Source organism: Leopardus geoffroyi, chromosome C2 (assembly GCF_018350155.1).
Source record: "Leopardus geoffroyi isolate Oge1 chromosome C2, O.geoffroyi_Oge1_pat1.0, whole genome shotgun sequence".
Taxonomy (NCBI): Eukaryota; Metazoa; Chordata; class Mammalia; order Carnivora; family Felidae; genus Leopardus; species Leopardus geoffroyi.
In genome coordinates, this window is record NC_059333.1 from 78286713 (window position 1) to 78304469 (window position 17757).

The 17757-nt window shown below is 39.3% G+C and overlaps 1 protein-coding gene across 9 annotated transcripts in view; it reads right to left on the minus strand.

Annotated features, from left to right (window-relative positions):
- Window positions 1–3567: 3567 nt before the first annotated feature.
- Window positions 3568–17757, minus strand: part of TP63 (tumor protein p63) — a 230474-nt gene continuing 216284 nt past the window's right edge. For 6 of the 9 annotated variants that reach the window (XM_045502600.1, XM_045502599.1, XM_045502598.1 and 3 more), the window contains 4 exons: window positions 13406–13563; window positions 11136–11280; window positions 9724–9817; window positions 3568–6722 (listed from right to left, as the gene is read on the minus strand). In XM_045502600.1, the coding sequence (XP_045358556.1) occupies window positions 6426–6722; window positions 9724–9817; window positions 11136–11280; window positions 13406–13563 (694 nt within the window). In that variant the 3' untranslated portion in view covers window positions 3568–6425. The remainder of the gene's footprint in view (window positions 6723–9723; window positions 9818–11135; window positions 11281–13405; window positions 13564–17757) is intronic. The other 3 variants (XM_045502607.1, XM_045502606.1, XM_045502603.1) reach the window with 2 other exon arrangements.

Genomic DNA, 17757 nt, shown 5'->3' on the forward strand with positions numbered 1-17757 from the left:
GCCCCTCTATAGAACAATTTCTGATATGAGCCTGAAGCACCAGGAGAAAAGACAATGTCAATCAAGCTCGGAAAAATAATGGACACTACGGCTTTTGGGGGTACAAAGAGGATGCTGGGAAATCTAAACTTAAGGCTAGAAGTCCCTTATGTGCTAGTTTATCTTATAAGAGAACCATAGAATATGTAAGAGAAAGAGTCATTGAAGGGAGGATGCCAATCTGTGGGTGCCCTGATTCAAGATTAAGAGTATCTTCCCTGATTCAGGAAGGCTCGATTATGTACCCACCACTCACGTGTAGCCCTTTATTCTATACTTTTATTTTGCTATCAGAAGTGCCTTGTATACCAACTGGCATCCCTGGGTTACCTTCCTAAAGAATCCGAACAGTACACCCAAAAGCAGAAATATGGTCCTCAGAAGTCCTATGCAAATCGGGTAAATTTTGGTGCACACGAATTATTAAAGAATAATGACTCATGTTTTTTTAGAAACACAGGATGGGCAAGCTCTTGTCACCAAAATTTACATGGAGAAATTCTACTTGCTGAATAATTAACTATATGAGTACCATATATCCTTTGTATCCCTAGAACTATATTGCTCAACCATTGAGTCTTTTGTTTGAGAAAATTCATCTAGGAGATTATCACATGAAAACTCAGTCTGACATTTAACTTAATCAACCTCACCATCAACATTAGAGTCCAAAGTGGCACTGTCTGTTTATATTCATCTCCTTATTTAACAATTTTGAAACACCTTTTTATGTCAATTTTTTAATTTCTTTAATTTCTTTAATTTCTTTCTTTATGGGGATCAAATGAAAGATTATGAATTCTTAGAAAAAACTAAAAACAGACTACAAAGATGAGACTACAAAGACCACTATCCCTTCTTGAAAGATGATGCAGTACTTTAGAGCAACATGGCAAGAAAACTAGAAATTAGGCAACAGTAAATTCATCTCACTACCTTTCTGGGTTTCTTATTGCATCATCTTTCTGGGCCAGCTGTCTAATAAGACTGTAATGAAAGTCACTTGTATAATTTTACCTCTTCTAATGGGCACATAAAATATAAAAATAAACAGATAAAATTAATTCTAATAACATATTATTTAATCCACAATATCTTTTAACACGTAATCAACATAAAAATTATCAATGAGATATTTCATATTCTTTACTTTTATTAAGCCTCTGATATCAAATATATATTTTTCACTTACAGCACATCTCAGTTTTAAATACCCACAATTTCAAGTGCTCAGCAATCACATGTAGCGAGTGGCTACCAGATCAGCACGGTTTTGGACAATTCCACAATTCTTCCTTTTTTAAAAATTTTAGTCTTTTGTTTATTGGCTCATTAGAATTGACAAGTAAGAATAAAGTAATTCTTACCATGGTAAAGAGACAAAATGTCTCAATATATGAAAAAGCAAAACCACTAAATTTCCATACTGCATTTTAGATTATATGATAATATAAATGCTGTGATAATTGTAAGGAATACATTTAATCATTTCTTTAAGTAGTTTTGGAATTGTTAAAACAACAATAAGAGAACATAAAACTGAAAAAAAATGGGCCAAAGACTTTAACAGACATATCTAAACATATTTGAACAGACATATCTAAAAAAGATATACAGGTGAAAAATAAGCCTATGAAAAGATGCTCCACATATGTCATCAGGGAAATGCATATGAAAACAATGAGGTACCACTGTATACCTATTAGAATGGTCAAAATCCAGAATACTAACAACACTAAAGGTTGGCAAGGATGTAAAGCAACTGGAACTCTCATTCATTGTTGACGGGAAGGCAAAATGGTACAGCCACTTTGGAAGACAGTTTGACAGTTGGTTACAAAACTAAACATATTCTTACCATGCAATCCACCGATCATGCTCCTTGGAATTACTCAAAAGAGTTGAAAACTTATGCCCATGCAGAAACTTGCACACAATGTTTATAGAGACTTTATTCACGATTGCCCAAATTTGGAAGTCACCAAGATGTCCTACAGAAAGTGAAAGGACAAAAAAACTGGTACATCCAGACAATGGAATATTATTCAACACTAAAAAGAAATGAGCTATTAAGCCATGAAAAGGCATGGAGGAAACTTAAACGCATATGACTAAGTGGAAGAAGTCCATCTGAAAAGACTACATGCTGTATGGTTCTAGCTATATGACATTCTGGAAGAAGCAGAACCATGGAGATTGTAAGAGGATTGCCAGATAGTAAGAGTGGTTGCCAGGAGTTTTGGGGTGGGAGGAATTTCAGGGAAGTGAAACTACTCTTTATGGTCCTGCAATGATGGATACATGTCACTGTATATTTGTCCAAACCCATAGCAAATCAGCACCAAGTGTGAACCCTAATGGAACCCATGGGCTTTGGGTGATTATGAGGTGTCAATGAAGGTTCTTCAATTGTAACACATGGCCTGCTCTGGTGGGGGGGGTGCTGATAATGAGGAATGCTGTGCATGTGTGAGGTCAGAGGCTACCTGGGAAAGTTATGCTATCCTCTCAATTTTACTATGAAACAAACTACACTAAAAAAGTCTTAAAATGTTTCTATCAAGTTTTTGTTTTACACTTCAGAAGATTTCTAAGAGACAGTAAAAGCCATGAAGTAGAAATCTGTATGAATAGCTAGAACTGCTCAAAAAAATAAGTTTATTTGATTATAAAGTACCTTAATAGCATATCAAGAATTAACCATTTTCTTTGCTCTTTATTTTTCTTTTCTTGGAAACATTGTATCAATCATTTCATTTTGGAGGCTCTATCACCTAGATTTTAAGGAATAAGAATTTTGAACTTTTTGGTACCCCTAATTTAAGCTGAATCTTCTTTGCCTATTTGAATGTACATATACATGATGTGATTCTATATATAAACAGGAAAACAAACTGATATTTTTAAAGTGTTATGTATTATATCCAATGGCATTCCATAGTTATTTATAAATCTAAGCTATTAAATTGTTTTCATGCCATCTAATGTAGCCCATAAAAGAACAAACTTTCCTATTTCTTTAGTAAAAATCATCAAACCATTTTGATAGTAGGTATTTTATTGGCTGAATCAATGTATATAATTGAGAGTTGATATTAGCACTGCGTTTAAAGGGGAACATGCCCAGAGCCCACCATCTGTAGTGCTGTTTCCACATACAACCAGGCATCTGCATCCCTTCCCAACACTGCTGAGGTCACTGTCATGGGAAAATCACTAAATAGACATTAGGAGTATCTGTAGTTTAGTTCCTATTCCAAAGCAAACTCATTCTGATTTCAATCAAATAAAGTATTAAATCTGTGAGTATCTTATGTACCAAATGAGGGTATTTTCCTGGTCTTTCCTACCTCATAGATTAGTGAAAATAAGAAAATAATAATAATCTTCTCTGAGATGAGAAACATCAATATTTGAATCTCCATAATGTCTCTTTCCTCTTCCTCAATGATAAAAATAAAGCCAAAGGACACACACACACGCATACACACATGTACACACACACGAACACACACACCGTCAACACCATTTCTTGATGCATTTTTATTTATTTTGTAAATTTTATTGCATGCCCTGGCAAACATGGGTGTGCCTCTGGCTCACCAAAATCCCATTACACAAAATACCAAAAGACAAGCAACAGAAGCTTAAAAAAAAAAAAAAGTATCACATCTATAAGAAAGAAACTTTCAAAAACATTAATAAAGCATATAAAACATTTGACATTTAATTTTTGTACAATTATAAAAATAATAAAAAAAACACAACCTTTAACATTTAACATCCCACATACTGTACTTTAGGAGAATGTCAAGAAAACAAGAGGTCAGTGGAATTAATGAAGAAAGCTCTATTCTCCTTTTCTGTTTCTAATCACCTCTAAACAAAAACCTTTCTACTCCTCAGCTAACTGCGTTGAGCTGAGGCCACCAGAACTCCATTAAGCCCACTCCCACTTGTCTGTCCCTAATACTCTTTCACCCCTTATCCTAGCTACTCATACACTCAAAGAGCGCAAGTTGCCACCAGGACATGAGGCCAGTAGTTGTGCTTAGCCTTGGCTAGTGCCAAACACATGATACAGTACAGGGATTTCTGAGTCCTTAGTGCTACCTGAACAGTGCTGAAATAGCTCAGAAGAAGTCCTAGGTTTGTTCAAACACTCAGGACAGTAGAGGAAGCTATTTCCCTCCTCGCATTGCCAATGCACAGCTTTTATTCTTCCCCTTAATAGGTTTTCAAATCCACATATTTATTCCACAAAGTAACAGTGCCCACAACCACTTAAGCACAATAAAACTTTGAAATCAAGGACTCACTCTCTTTTAACATACAAAATAAAAATAATAATAAAAAACAACTTTCCCATCCCCCTATCTTACAGTTATGGCATTTATTTTCTTATTTGACATTGTCATCTTACTAAGTGGTGTTTCCATGAAAATATAAAAACAATAATAATAATAATAAAAAAATGTTGAACTGTGGTTCTGGAAAACCCACTATCCCAAGAAGAAAACAAAAATTGAAACACAAAGTAGGCAATATCACACACAAAACATATATACACATTTCAGGTGAAACTCACACATTATATTTTTGAGCCACGTTAGCCCTTTTGCACTTTAAAACAGAAATGGAAGCTTATGTGCAATCAAAGCCCTTTACTAGAATGCACAGAAGGATTTTAGAGCTCATTAGCATATGTACAAAATATTTGTTTTAGAGTTTGGAAAAAAAAACTATCTTTCTGAAAGATCTACAGGAGTATCGTCATTTACAGGTTTTCTCAAAGTCTGAAGACAATTCTATGTTTAAGTGGTTCAAGCAACGCCTCCCTTGGAAGGCTGATCCCCTCATCTGTGGGGACATTTTTATGTCTATGACAGTCCAGAAGAGAGATGGACGGGAAATTGGATTCTCACAGTTATTTTCCAACAAACTCAAACTCTTATTGATCAAAAATGAAAAGTTATATAGTGATGCAACTGATGCCACAGGAAAGCTGATCTCATAATCTTATATTTTCCAAATCACTACTGTTTTCATCCTTGGAGAGAGAAAGATAAACAAGCTTCTACTTGCAGAGTTTTACATCATTGGAGGATTTCCAAAAGAAACTTTTACCAAATAATATTATCTGTGTTTCAAAAGGTCTTCTAAGAATTTCAGTTCACAGCTCACTGACTGCTTACCGTTTAGAGGAGATTCAGTATTTCTGTATGATTCCTGTTTTTCCTGGATATTCTTAATAAACCTTATGACTTCAGTGTAAGAACTAGATAGAGGGCATTCATTCTAATCAAATCAAACTTAATTTGAACAGTGGTAGCAAATGTCTAATTGACTTAGTCAACCCAGTACTGAAACTTAGTTTTCAGGCTTCTGTAATGGCCACAAATGTTTTCCCAATAAATATTAAGAGATAAGGCATCTGGTATTAAATGTAAGTGGATTGCTGATATACCCAGATACATATACCAGATGTGTTTGACCCGGTTGCCACACACCTTTTAAGAATTATTAGGCATTACCTGCATTCCCCATTCCCAACCAAAAGCAAGAGAGGCTATTTCCCTTCTTCCACTGCCACACTCCTGTGACAGTGTGAACGTGGATTTTTTTTCTTGTGATTGGACTAAAAATAACCCCAAAGTGAACGAGCGTCACTAACAGCAGTGCCAGTAACATAAAGTACGCCAACATACAGAACTGTGGATATATGTATACAGTCTCTCCCATATGATAAGCAATGGTAAATACAACTGGATGCATCCAAAGGTTTGATGTGCCAACTGTTTAATATCAAAATAAGTGAAGGGACATTTTTGTCACTCACATGTGCCGTCAAGCTCCAGATACCTATTACCATACATGATACCCCTTGAAATAAAGGGTATAGATAGATAAACCATCCAAACAAGTAAATTAAAAAAAAAATAATAAGTTGATAAGTGCAACTCAATTTCCTTTCCTTTAAATTACATTTAAACAAAACTCAATGTCCCCCACCCAAAAATACATACTGTATATTTATATATTTATATATATAGTCTTAGACTATAAGGGTGAAAATGCTTTATAAAAGTCAATGAGAAATCTTTGCAGCTTAAGGAGACACCCACTGCCCTTTTGCTCACTTCCACCTAGCCATGGTAACTTCAGTCCTGCAAGCAATAGATTTGGAGGCTTAAAGCCAGAATCAGAATCAGATGCCAGGTTGGACATTAAATCAAAGGTAGCCTCTTACTTCTTCTTCCCTTAAGAAACCAGACTGAGAAGAGGAAGGAGAAGACCTAGGGAGAACGCTCTGAAGGTCAAGCACTAGTGCTTTGTAGGGAGGCAGACAGATGGGTACAGGATGGTAAGAGTTCACACGGTGGTGCTCACTCCCCCTCTTCCTTGATGCGCTGTTGCTTGTTGCGACGAGCATCCATGTCAAAGTTGAAGTCATTCCACTCATCGCGGGGCGGGAAGGAGATGGTCTGGCGCAGGGTGAAGCGCACAGCGTCAATAACGCGCTCGCCCCGGGTCTCACTGGAGCCCACGCTGACTGTGGAGGCACCACTTGGGGTCCTCAGGAGGTGGGGAGGGGAGGAGAAGTCGTGGAGCTGTCGGTGGTCCAGGATGCCCTTCCAGATGGCATGTCTGAATTGCTCAGGGATTTTTAGACTTGCCAAATCCTGTGCAATAAGAAAGGGGAGCAAACAGATTTAGGACAAAGGGACAGACGATTTAGTCCACATCATTTTATCATTCCCCAGTGTTCTGATTTAACTGTCCGGAATTGATTGATCTCCAAATTGGAAAATAAAATTAATTCTCTGATAACCCTTGCCATTATATGTAAGCAAAAGGCACAGCCTTGAGGTGCCATTTCTGCTTGTGGATAACACCCCACTTGCTCTCTAATGGTCTGTTTTTTCACTGGTAAAGTAGGGATAGTTAGATCAGAGGGCAAAAGTCCTAAACCAAAAACACGAGATAAAGGTACCTTCCAACTCTTAAATCTACCTGGCTCTAGTCACTAGAAGAAAGATATCAATGGAACATCACCACTGCTCAAATGAGTAGATGAGGGAAAAAAAAGTTTATTAATAGGTAATGAACACTCTCTGTATACCAGGCACTGAACTAATTATTTTATATACATGATCTCATTTAATGCTCAGATTAGTGGTAGATACTATTGCACCCACTTTATAGATTGAAAAGCTGAAGTTCAGAGAGGTTGACAAGTCTAAAGTTACACAACTAAGTAAATGAAATGGGGACTCACGATAGCCTCTGAGCCTAAACTACCCTAATGGCCAGAAGGTCTCTTGGTGTTTGGATAAACCAGGGTATCCAAATGCAAAGTATGTGTCCATCCTCTATTAAATGGGGGTAGAAGGCATTACAAATATGCCCGAGCTTAACTATCTGTGGAGACATCTCTTACATTTTTATCTGCATTATCTCTTCATTAGCTTGTTTCAGTGATGGCTCACATTTTTTTTGTTTGTTTTTTTGTTTTTTTGTTTTTTTGTTTTTTTTTTGGAGCAGCATGGTGGGTAGAAAGAACACTGTGTTTGGAGGAAGAAGACCTTGACAGAGGTTCTTATTCTGTCACTGAATGACTCTAGACCTTCATCAAGTCACTTTTTCCCTACTGGCCTCAGTTTCTTCATTGATAAAATGGGATCAAATTCCTTTTTACATCAGCACCCATTGTGGGCTCTTGTGTGAATATGGATGTAAAAGTACTAGACCAATTTGAAATGACACTATCTAAATCTTAACCATTGGCATTATTACCATATTAAATTATTATTAACCCAGTCCGGCATCTTAGAAGGGATACTTATGAAAACTGCCAAATGTAACCATATCGTTTTCCCAGGAAGGGATGCCAAATGACTCAGACAGGTATTGAGAGACAAGCTGCAAAAGAAGTTTCTATTTCCAGTAATGAGATGGAAGAAGTTGAGGTGAGGATGCAGAAATGAGATAGCTTCCCAATTACTTCCCAGTTTGGACGTTTGCAGTATGGGCACTCCGATTTCCCATTCTGGCAGAAGAATACACCATAAAGAAGGCAACCCACATGGAGATGAGTAAGTGTAACTCTTTACGCTTCTGGAGCTCTCAATAAGTCTCTAATGCTGTAAACTGGCCTCCCTCAATCTCCATGATTCTCTGGATAGATTTTAACTTATGATAGATGAGGAAATTGTTGTCCAGAGACCGGCACAAGACCTAGCCAACACCAACAGAGATGGACTTCTGGAGAACATCTGCAGATCCTAATAGCCAAGGGAGTACCTTGACACACTCCCCAGTTGGGGACAGGGAGCAAGTGGATGGCATAACTTTAAAAAAAAATAGGGAAGGGACCGATTCTCTGTTCTATCATATAGGACTATCAAAGACAGGGCAACTCTCTTCTCCTCAACGGATGGACATCATTGTAAAGTTACCCAAAACCTATCGAAACTTACTACTAAAGCATTCTCTATAGTTTTCACTTATAATTTATTCCATCAGGGAGCAGCAGCCAGGGTGATGTGTGGGGTGGAGAGGGGTGGGCACAGAGGCAGTGCAGTATGTACTTGTCATCACAAGGGCTGGGGCATTCTCGTGCTGCAGGGGCATCTCTAGCATCGGTGCTCAAGGGGGGGAAAGAAGAGATCTCAACTACACAAACAGCAGCAGAGGCAGAGAATATTTCTTCCACTAGTCCAAAAGGCCCTCTGGAAGCTGGAAGAGAGGATAGTAAACCCCAAAGAGAGCAGCATGAAGAGAAGCCTGGAAGGAAAATCAGATTGCCATAAGCCAGAACAATACAAGCTCCCAAGAATACAAGCCATTCATGAAGTGGTATAGGAAGCACACACACACACACACACACAGTCCCCTTCCATCCAGCTTGCTGCAAAAGACAAAGAATATCAAAGCCAGAGGGAGTGATTTTGAACCCAGTTTGATAAACTGAGGCTCAGAGAGGCAAAGTGATAACCCAAAGTCTCATTATTACTAAAAAGCATGGATGGGACTTGAACCATGACCAGTGAATTTTCTCAATGATCAGGGATGGCTTGGCCCTATTCTAATATAATTGAAAATGAGGGAACATATGGTTCTAATTGAGAGGAATGGCTGAATCCTCCTTAAGGTCCTACTTTAAGGAAAGGCAGAAGAAGCCAGTTAACAGAGTTAAAGACCAGAAGCTTCCACCTTAGGACTCTATTCCTAGTTCTGTCATCAACTCATCATGCAAATGATTATAATGTTGTCTTTCCATGATTTAAAGTGAGGATAATATCACCTGATTCCTGATAGCTTCCCTGGGGTCTCATACTGATTAATGAGCACATCTAAAAAATTCTCTAAATTCTTTCGAGATTATAAATATCTTGGAGGTGGGAATTGGGTTTCCTCTTTCCCACTCTGAATACAGTATGTGTGCTATAGAGAATTACTGGCTGATCTGACAAGCAGAGGAAGACTGATCACCAAACTTCTCACGTATGTAGGCTAAGGCCTGGGAATCTTTCTAATATGGTAATGGTTTCCACCAAATTTGGGGACTGAGGGTATGATAACAAATTTTAAAACCAGGGGGAACTGAACTACAAGGTGGATGTCACCAGGGGGAGGGAATGAAGAAATAAAACTCAAGAGAAAAGTCTAACAGTTACTTACATCCATGGAGTAATGCTCAATCTGATAGATGGTGGTCAGCCCCTGGGTCGTGAAATAGTCCAGACATGATGAACAGCCCAACCTCGCTAAGAAACTGCAGAGGGAGGAGGGAAGAGGAAGGAGGAAACAGAAACAGAAAGTTCACCCCAACTGCATTGGCGAGATAAAGGAAAACCCAACATTACCGCCCTCGGATGCCCTACAGGAAAGACTAGGGGCAAGTGAAACATACGGAGGACTTGGATTTGAGGTTTGGGGATGGTTAGTGACTTGAACTTTAGGTCTATAGAAATTAAAATCAACTCTGAAGATTCCTGCAGAGCAGTGATTTTCAAAAGGTGATTGGTGGAATTCTCAGGGGTTCTACATAGATAAGTGCCTTATGAGCCATTGCAGGGGGGTGAAAGGAAGGAGCCCAGTGGTCAGGTTCCCAGCGCTCTTGCCTCCTGCCTCTTCACGTCCAAAAGAGCACCTCTACTCGAATTGCTTTGTCTCTGGGGTTTCTAAGAATGGTTCACGCGGCTAAGAAAAAATGGAGGCTACTCTACTAGGAATGCTTTCTGATTTATGTCCTACTCAGAATACAGACCCTCCTTTCTGGCGCTGGTCTCAGATTGGTGATGCCACCATCACAGAGCCACAGGTTGGGTGGCACAAGCCACACGCCTTGCCGTCTCTCTGACACTGTTTAGGACTGCCACATCAGTCACATGGGGATCAGTACCCATTGTTCCAACAGCCAAACGAAAGGGTCATTCTGCACGTGAAGCAGAGGCAGACGATGTGCACTAGGCGTGGATGTGGCACCCACTCTCACTTCTGTGGGAAGAGATCTTTCAGGCTTCACACATTTCCCTCTTCTGGCTGTCTGAACCCCCTTGCCTAAGGTGTGCCTGCTTTGTGTATGGCAGTGTAACAGCGGCCATTGGCTTCTTGAAAGTCCCTGTCATCTCTGTAACCATTAAAACTTCTTTACGGACATCCCACTCCGACATAACGAGGCCATGGTGGCTGAGAGCTAGGAGTCCTGGAGAACGGGAAAGGGAGCGAGATAGCAAGTTTACGGCCCTTCTTGGGTCCCCAGCCCTGAGCACCAGTTTGAAGGCCACAACTGATCATGTGAAACTGTGAGGGAGGAGGAAGAGGGTAAGTGAAGATGAGGGGAAACAGGCATGAAAAATGATTTGCCTATAAACTCACATTTTCACTTTGTCCCCTATGGATTATAGTGTTTTTCCTCGATTAAACACTGCTGACCACTCCACAGATCAGAGATAACAGTGATGAACACCCATCGTAGGAAGGGCTGCTTTCTTTTTTTCCCAACTGCGTACTGAACTCTGAGAGCGTCCGCCCTCCACCACCCCGAGTTGCTGAGGACAGGCCCCCGGGGGCACATGCCGTGGACTCACCTGACAAGGCTGCAATCTGTGGGGTACGGAGGTGGGGGAGTGCAGTGGGAGGTGGATGGCATGGAGAGTGGGGGAGGGAGGGCCTGGGTGGGGCTGAGTCCATTCATGTCTCCAGCCATTGGCATGTGGGTGCCCATCATAGGAACTGAACAGAAGCAGGAGGAACAGAGAGGGTTACTGCCGTCATCAGTACCAGCTTCCCAGGGGTCCATCTTGTCTGGTTTAATGTTACCAAGGGCCTAATCCACCAGCCTTCTTTTTCAGTCTTCTCTCTCACTGCACCCCTTAAGCACCCTATGTCTCATCCAACAGAAGACAACGTTCACCAAACTCCAAACTAAGTACACATTTCTCGAACCCTGCATGTGCTCCTAGGACAATCTCCCCCCACTTCTTTCTAATGCTCTGTTCAACTGCACACTACTCCCAAGGTTAACATATTCCTCTATGCATTTGCCTTCATGGCTTATATTTCTGTCTCCCTTGTTAGGCTAACTCCTTAGGCCTGGCACAGATCACGTGCTCGGTAAACTGAGGTGAGGTGAACAAATAAACAGATCTGTGAATGAGAATGACCTCTGGGATAACTGTTTGGGAACAGGAGGATTTATTGCAATATTTGGGAACCATAGGCCTATTAAGCAAGAATGAAATGAAAGGTTCCAGCTCTTTCTTATGGTCCATTTCTGGATTGTATTCAGGGACACCAGCAACACTGATTGGTTTTTTACTAAACTACAAACTGGAAACATCTACCTATAGAGAAGTGCTTAATACAGATCATATCTATGAAACAAATTTTGCCTTCAGGTCAAAAAAACAGAGGAACATTGCTACTAAAAGATTAATGTGATTTGCTTTTATTTTCGTGAATAGCAATATGCTCCCAAAGGAAAGGCCTCTGTCACCAACTAGCCCCCTAAAGAGCACAGGCTTATTTTATCTTATCACTTTCCCTTCTGACTTTGCCAGTGCTATCAAAGAAAATTGTGAAGTATAAAGAAAAAGTAGGCAAACCGTAAATTACACAAATGTGAAGGAACAAATGGACTCTAAGATGTCACAAGAGAGAAAATCAAGTAAAAAAAAAAATGACACTTTTTCCTTTTGCTGTCAGAGTAGCAGACCTGTCAGGGGGTGAGGTTTGGAGCCTTAGGATGAATTTATCACTAGTGAGACAGCAGTTTGGCTCTAAAGTCTTTGTTAGCAAACCAAGCAACCTTACCACATACACCTGTATCTCATTTAAATCTGAATCTTTGCCATCGGACCACAGAGAGTCACAACCCTAGCTTCCCTTAACTTTAAGAAAACAAAACCAAAACAAAACCTCTAATCTCTTCAAGGTAATACTGAAATGCAGGTTTAAAGGCTTGATCAGAATAATGAAGGATCTCAAAGGACAAGATTGAGGCATTATTTTATGAGGGGCATTGTAGGATACATGTATAGTGTTTAGACTTATGTGTCCTTATAATACATCCTTCTGCATTTCTAGCATCCGTTTGATTTTCTCTAGTTTGGATATGCACTTTGCTAGATTTAGTTCTAGTGGATAATTCTATTTACAGCAAAGCTATATAGCAATCATCATTCATTTGGAGGCCCAATTTTCACATTGCCTCTCACAGTTATACTTAGTCGATGTGAGTAATCTGTGCGTGAATAAGTAAAAGGGAGACTCCTTTCTCTATGTCAGTTCCTCAATGATTGTATGTAGGATGGCGGAGACAAGATGAGAAGGCTAAGATCACAGGGACACAAAATCATAAGATGTTAAAAGTGAAGAGCGATACTTTTATGAGTGGAAATGGAGCATTAGAGCAGAGAGGTTACTTGTCCATAGTTGCATGGCTAATCCTGCCATAGCATCCAGAGGACAATCTATTTCTCTAGACTTTAAGTCTACCACACCATGCTACTTCCCACATGTTGGATATATTTCCTTTTCACTATCTCAAAGGATATAGGAGGTGGGTCCCCCAACCAGGTTGATGGGAAGTGCATGGTTGTTTTCACAGAGATCCTTTTCTCTACTGAAGGAACAGCCTCCTCTATCTCTACCAATGTGCTTTGCCATGAACCATACACTTCGAAAGCGATGAAAAGCTCACCATGAGGAACTCAAGCCATTAGGCTGTGATCTGTCTGTCCCACTGTGCCTTTCCTCAGCTTAAAAAAGCAAGCCTCTCCCCGCACCCCAGAGTGGAGTCCTCCCCTACCCTAGCCCTGTGGACCCATAAGGCGCAGCTAAACGGAGATGCTCTTACTGTTGGCTCCCATGCCATCAGGAATGGTGGTAGGAGTGAGGGCGTTGCGCTGCTGAGGGTTGATAAGCTGGCTCACAGAAGGCAGCTTGTTCATGCTGTTCATTTTGTTGAGAGGTGGAGAGCTGTTACCATATGAAGACTGAGTTTGCATCGAGGTCCTGGGAACACAAACATGGCAATGATGGTGAGCGGGTCATACTGAACAGGGCGGACTGGTCAGATCCCACAGGTCTCAGATCGAAACGTGGCCTTGAATTACAATTTGTAAAAATGTTCCTCCAGGACCTATGACAAGAAATTATTTGTTTCTGTCTGAGAACTTTTTTTTTTTTTTTTGTAAACTAGGGAGGGATTGCAAGGCTATCATCAAGTCATATTTCTCCTGAATTTAGAGTATGAAGTTGCATATCTTCCTAAAGAATCTCTTTTGTGAGAGGGGAAACAATTGCATCTTCTTTTTGCCTCTATTATTTTTTTTTTCTCCATCTCTTTCCCCTCTCTGGCCCTTCAACTCAAACAAGTTTGAAAATCAGTAAAGGAAAAGAAGTCAGTGAAGACCCAAAGGCTTAAGAAAGACATGGAGATGCCAATTTCAAATTGCAGCTGAGGCCTGTTGTGTGTAGCTTCCTAGGCCAGTTGGGATATACAGAAAATGACTATGAGCACCATCAAATCGGGAATTTGGCAGCACAGCCTGCTGTCATGCAGAGGCCACAACATGGAAACGTGCTTCTTCTGCTTAGGTGTTCGAGGGCCTTTGAGAAAACCCATGGGGATGCCAGCTGCCTTTCTACACAGGAGAAGCCCGGAGCCCAAACAACTCTTCTGTTGATTTTTGACAAGTCTCCTGGGAGACAAAGACCAACAAAAAAATTCCACTTAGCATAACTTCAATTTGGAAATTTACTCGGATTGGCTTGTCATTCTATGCATCATATCACATATGATATTCCCTACCAACTGTCACATCTCACTCTCTGATTACAGAACTAGTGATATCTATGATCATCGGAGCAGGATATAGCACCAGAAAAACAAAGTTTAAGACTTCCTCTAGCATATACTAGAATCTATAGGTCCCCGTGTGGGCCACTAAATATCTTTGCTTTTGTTTTATCACAAAAAAACTCTATAAATTAAATACATACACACTTGTTCAAATTGGATGTTAGAGGTAGAAAAATAGTAAGAAACAGTCCCATCTGTGAGAAGCTCATACAGTAGTGGATACATGGGGATAACAATCCAACCTACCTTATAAGGCTGTGGTGGGAACTGGAAAAGATAAGATGAGGAAGAACTTTATGGGCTATATGCCATTTACAGTGAGTAATTATGACCACAGAACAAAGATTGTGCTTAAGCATGTTTCGAAACTATGGTGGGAAAACTCCCCTTTTACAATTTTCAGACAAAGTGCGTTTTTTTTCCCTATTTGTCTCCTTCCTGCAGTCATATTTATTACAGTAGATGAGAGAGTGAAAAAACAGTTTCTCTAACATTTTATTTTGTATATATGTGTATATAAAACACTCTATGTTTTATATATATATATATATATACAGATATATAAAACTCTATATTATATAAATTATATATATGTATTTTATATAGAGAGAAACTTTCTGTGTTTGTATGTGTGTGCATGTATATATATATATATATATATATATATATATATTTGTATGTGTGTGTATGTATATATATATTTGTATGTGTGTGCATGTATATATATATATATATATATATATATATTTGCATAAATAAGTATGGCAATTGGTGTACAATTAACAATTCAACTGTGTTCTATAATTACTGACTTTAAGGTAGGAGGGCATTGCTTTTGCTGTTTAGATCTTTTCAAGAACTCACAATTATAGGTCCATGTTGTATAAACAGGTGTTTACATAATAAACCCTCCCAATTGCAAGACACTTCAGGTTACTAAGCTCTCCTTTATCCATTTTCTGAATGATTTCCACATCCCTCTGGAGGAGAACATGGTCTGGCAGGGCAGGGATGGACAGAAATTATTATGCCTATTTTACATATGTGTAAATATAAGGTCTTAAGAATAAATGGGCATGAGTCACACATTACTAAATGATGAGCTGAGGGTCTCCTGGTTCGTACTCCAGGAGTTTCTTTCTTTTATTTTGTGGTAACTTTCCAGAAACAAGACAGTATTATGCATTAGGTTACAGAATCAGGAAATGGGTTAAGTGGTAAGAGAAGTGGGAGAGACTGAGATATGGTAGGGGGCAAGGGATCTAGCAGTCAGTCCCCCCAACTATCATCAATCCAACTATCATCTATCCCTGTGTTGAAGCCTAGTGTTAAGAGTTAGCACGTTGGATATACTTAGGAACACTTGTAAATCCATATCAAAGTGCAGAGAAGCACAGGGAAAAGTGGCCAAGAGATGCTTTCCCAGGTGCTTTTTCCATTTTTTCCCACTCCAGGGGGAAAAACTCCCCCTGTTCAGACTCCAGGGGCAGGTTGATCTTCTGCAGCCTAAAGATACCTCTCTCTTTCTCTTCCATTTTCCCAAATCAGTCAAATGCAAAGCAAGAGCTTATGGAAGCATTGCTTGAACCATTAATATTCACCCTTAGGAAAATAAAAATATTTTTAAAGCTTTGCATTTTTCCTGCATGCTCTAGTATAATAAATTCCTTCTTCCAAATCCTATTACACTTCTCTCCTCTGTTTCTTTTTGAGGTCTGTATTTTTGACCATTTTATTAGGTCATTTATTATGAGCAGCCTAAACTATTTTCGGAAGCTAGCTCAAAAACCATAGATGAACAAAGGAGGAACATGAAATTTGGAGTCAAACAAAACATCCAGGTTCATCTTCTAGATTTGACACAAATTAATTGATTTTGGATGTTATGCAAGGCTCTTGAGTCTTATTTTCTTTATCTGTAGAACAGGTAGTATACTTACTCTAGAAGAGCTACTATAAAGACTAACATGGAATAATATGGAAACAACCTAACAGTCTATCGATACACGAGTGGATAAAGATTCGGCATATATACAATCACATATTACTCATTCATAAAAAAGAATGAGATCTTGCCATTTGTGACAACATGAATGGACCTAGAGGGTATTATGTTGAGTGAAATAAGTCACATAGGAAAATAAATTGTATGATTTTACCTATATGTGGAATCTAAAAGTAAAATAAATGAACAAACAAAACAAAAACATACTCATAAGTACAGAAAACAAACTGGTATTTGCCAGAGGGACCAAGGATTGGAGGAATGAGCTAAGTAGGTGAAGGGGATTAAAAGGTACAAACTTCCAGTTACAAGATAAATGTCACATGGATGCAAAGTACAGCATAAGGAACACAGTCAATAATACTGTAATAACTTTGTATAGTGACAGATGGTGACTACACTTAACGTGGTGAGCATTTTGTAGTGTATATAAATGTCAAATCACTGTGTTGTACACCTGAAACTAATATAATATGTTAACTATATTTCAATTAAAAAAAATAATAGAGGGGACCTGAGTGGCTCAGTTGGTTGAGCGTCTAGCTTATGATTTCGGCTCAGGGCATGATCGAGCCCCGTGTGGGGCTCTTCCCTGAGGGTGGAGCCTGCTTAAGATTCTCTCTCTCTCTTTTCTTCTCCTCCTCTCCTTCACTCACATGCTCTCTCTCTTTATCAAATAATAATAATAATAATAGGTTTTTTTTAAGTTTATTTATTTATTTGGAGAGTGAGCCCATGCATGCAAGAGGAGAGGAGAAGAGAGAGAGAGGGAGGGAAAGAATCCCAAGCAGTCTCCACACTGTCAGCGCAGAGCCTGACAGAGTGCTCAAGTCCATGAACCCTGAGTTCATGACCTGAGCCGCAATCAAGTGTCAGACCCTTCACCAACTGGGACACCCAGGTGCCCCAGTAATACCAGATTTGTAAAAATAATTAAAAAAATAAAAAAGTAAAATCTATTATATTCTTTAAAAAGAAAACATTAAATTAGATTATATGAGAGCCCTGGACATTGTCCCGTAATTTGTAGATGCTCAAGCAACTTTGGTTCTTTTTACTCTTACCCTCAGTAGCAAATGTTTAATACTCTCGTGTTTGGTCAAGGGAGTGAGAGGTATCAGTTTAAGAATTAACAGGAGGAGGTGAAAACTATGCTTTCTTGAACAAGTCCAGGAATTAGAGTGAGTGGATAAATGGGGTAAGAGAGTGCAAAAAAGTCAGAAATTCTGATTGCCTCTCCTTTAATGTGGAAGAGAGGGTTAAAGCCACAGGGAGCAAGGTCAGGGCAGTCTGTTTATCATTAAGTTTTCAATGCCTGAAATACAGTGAAATACAAAGA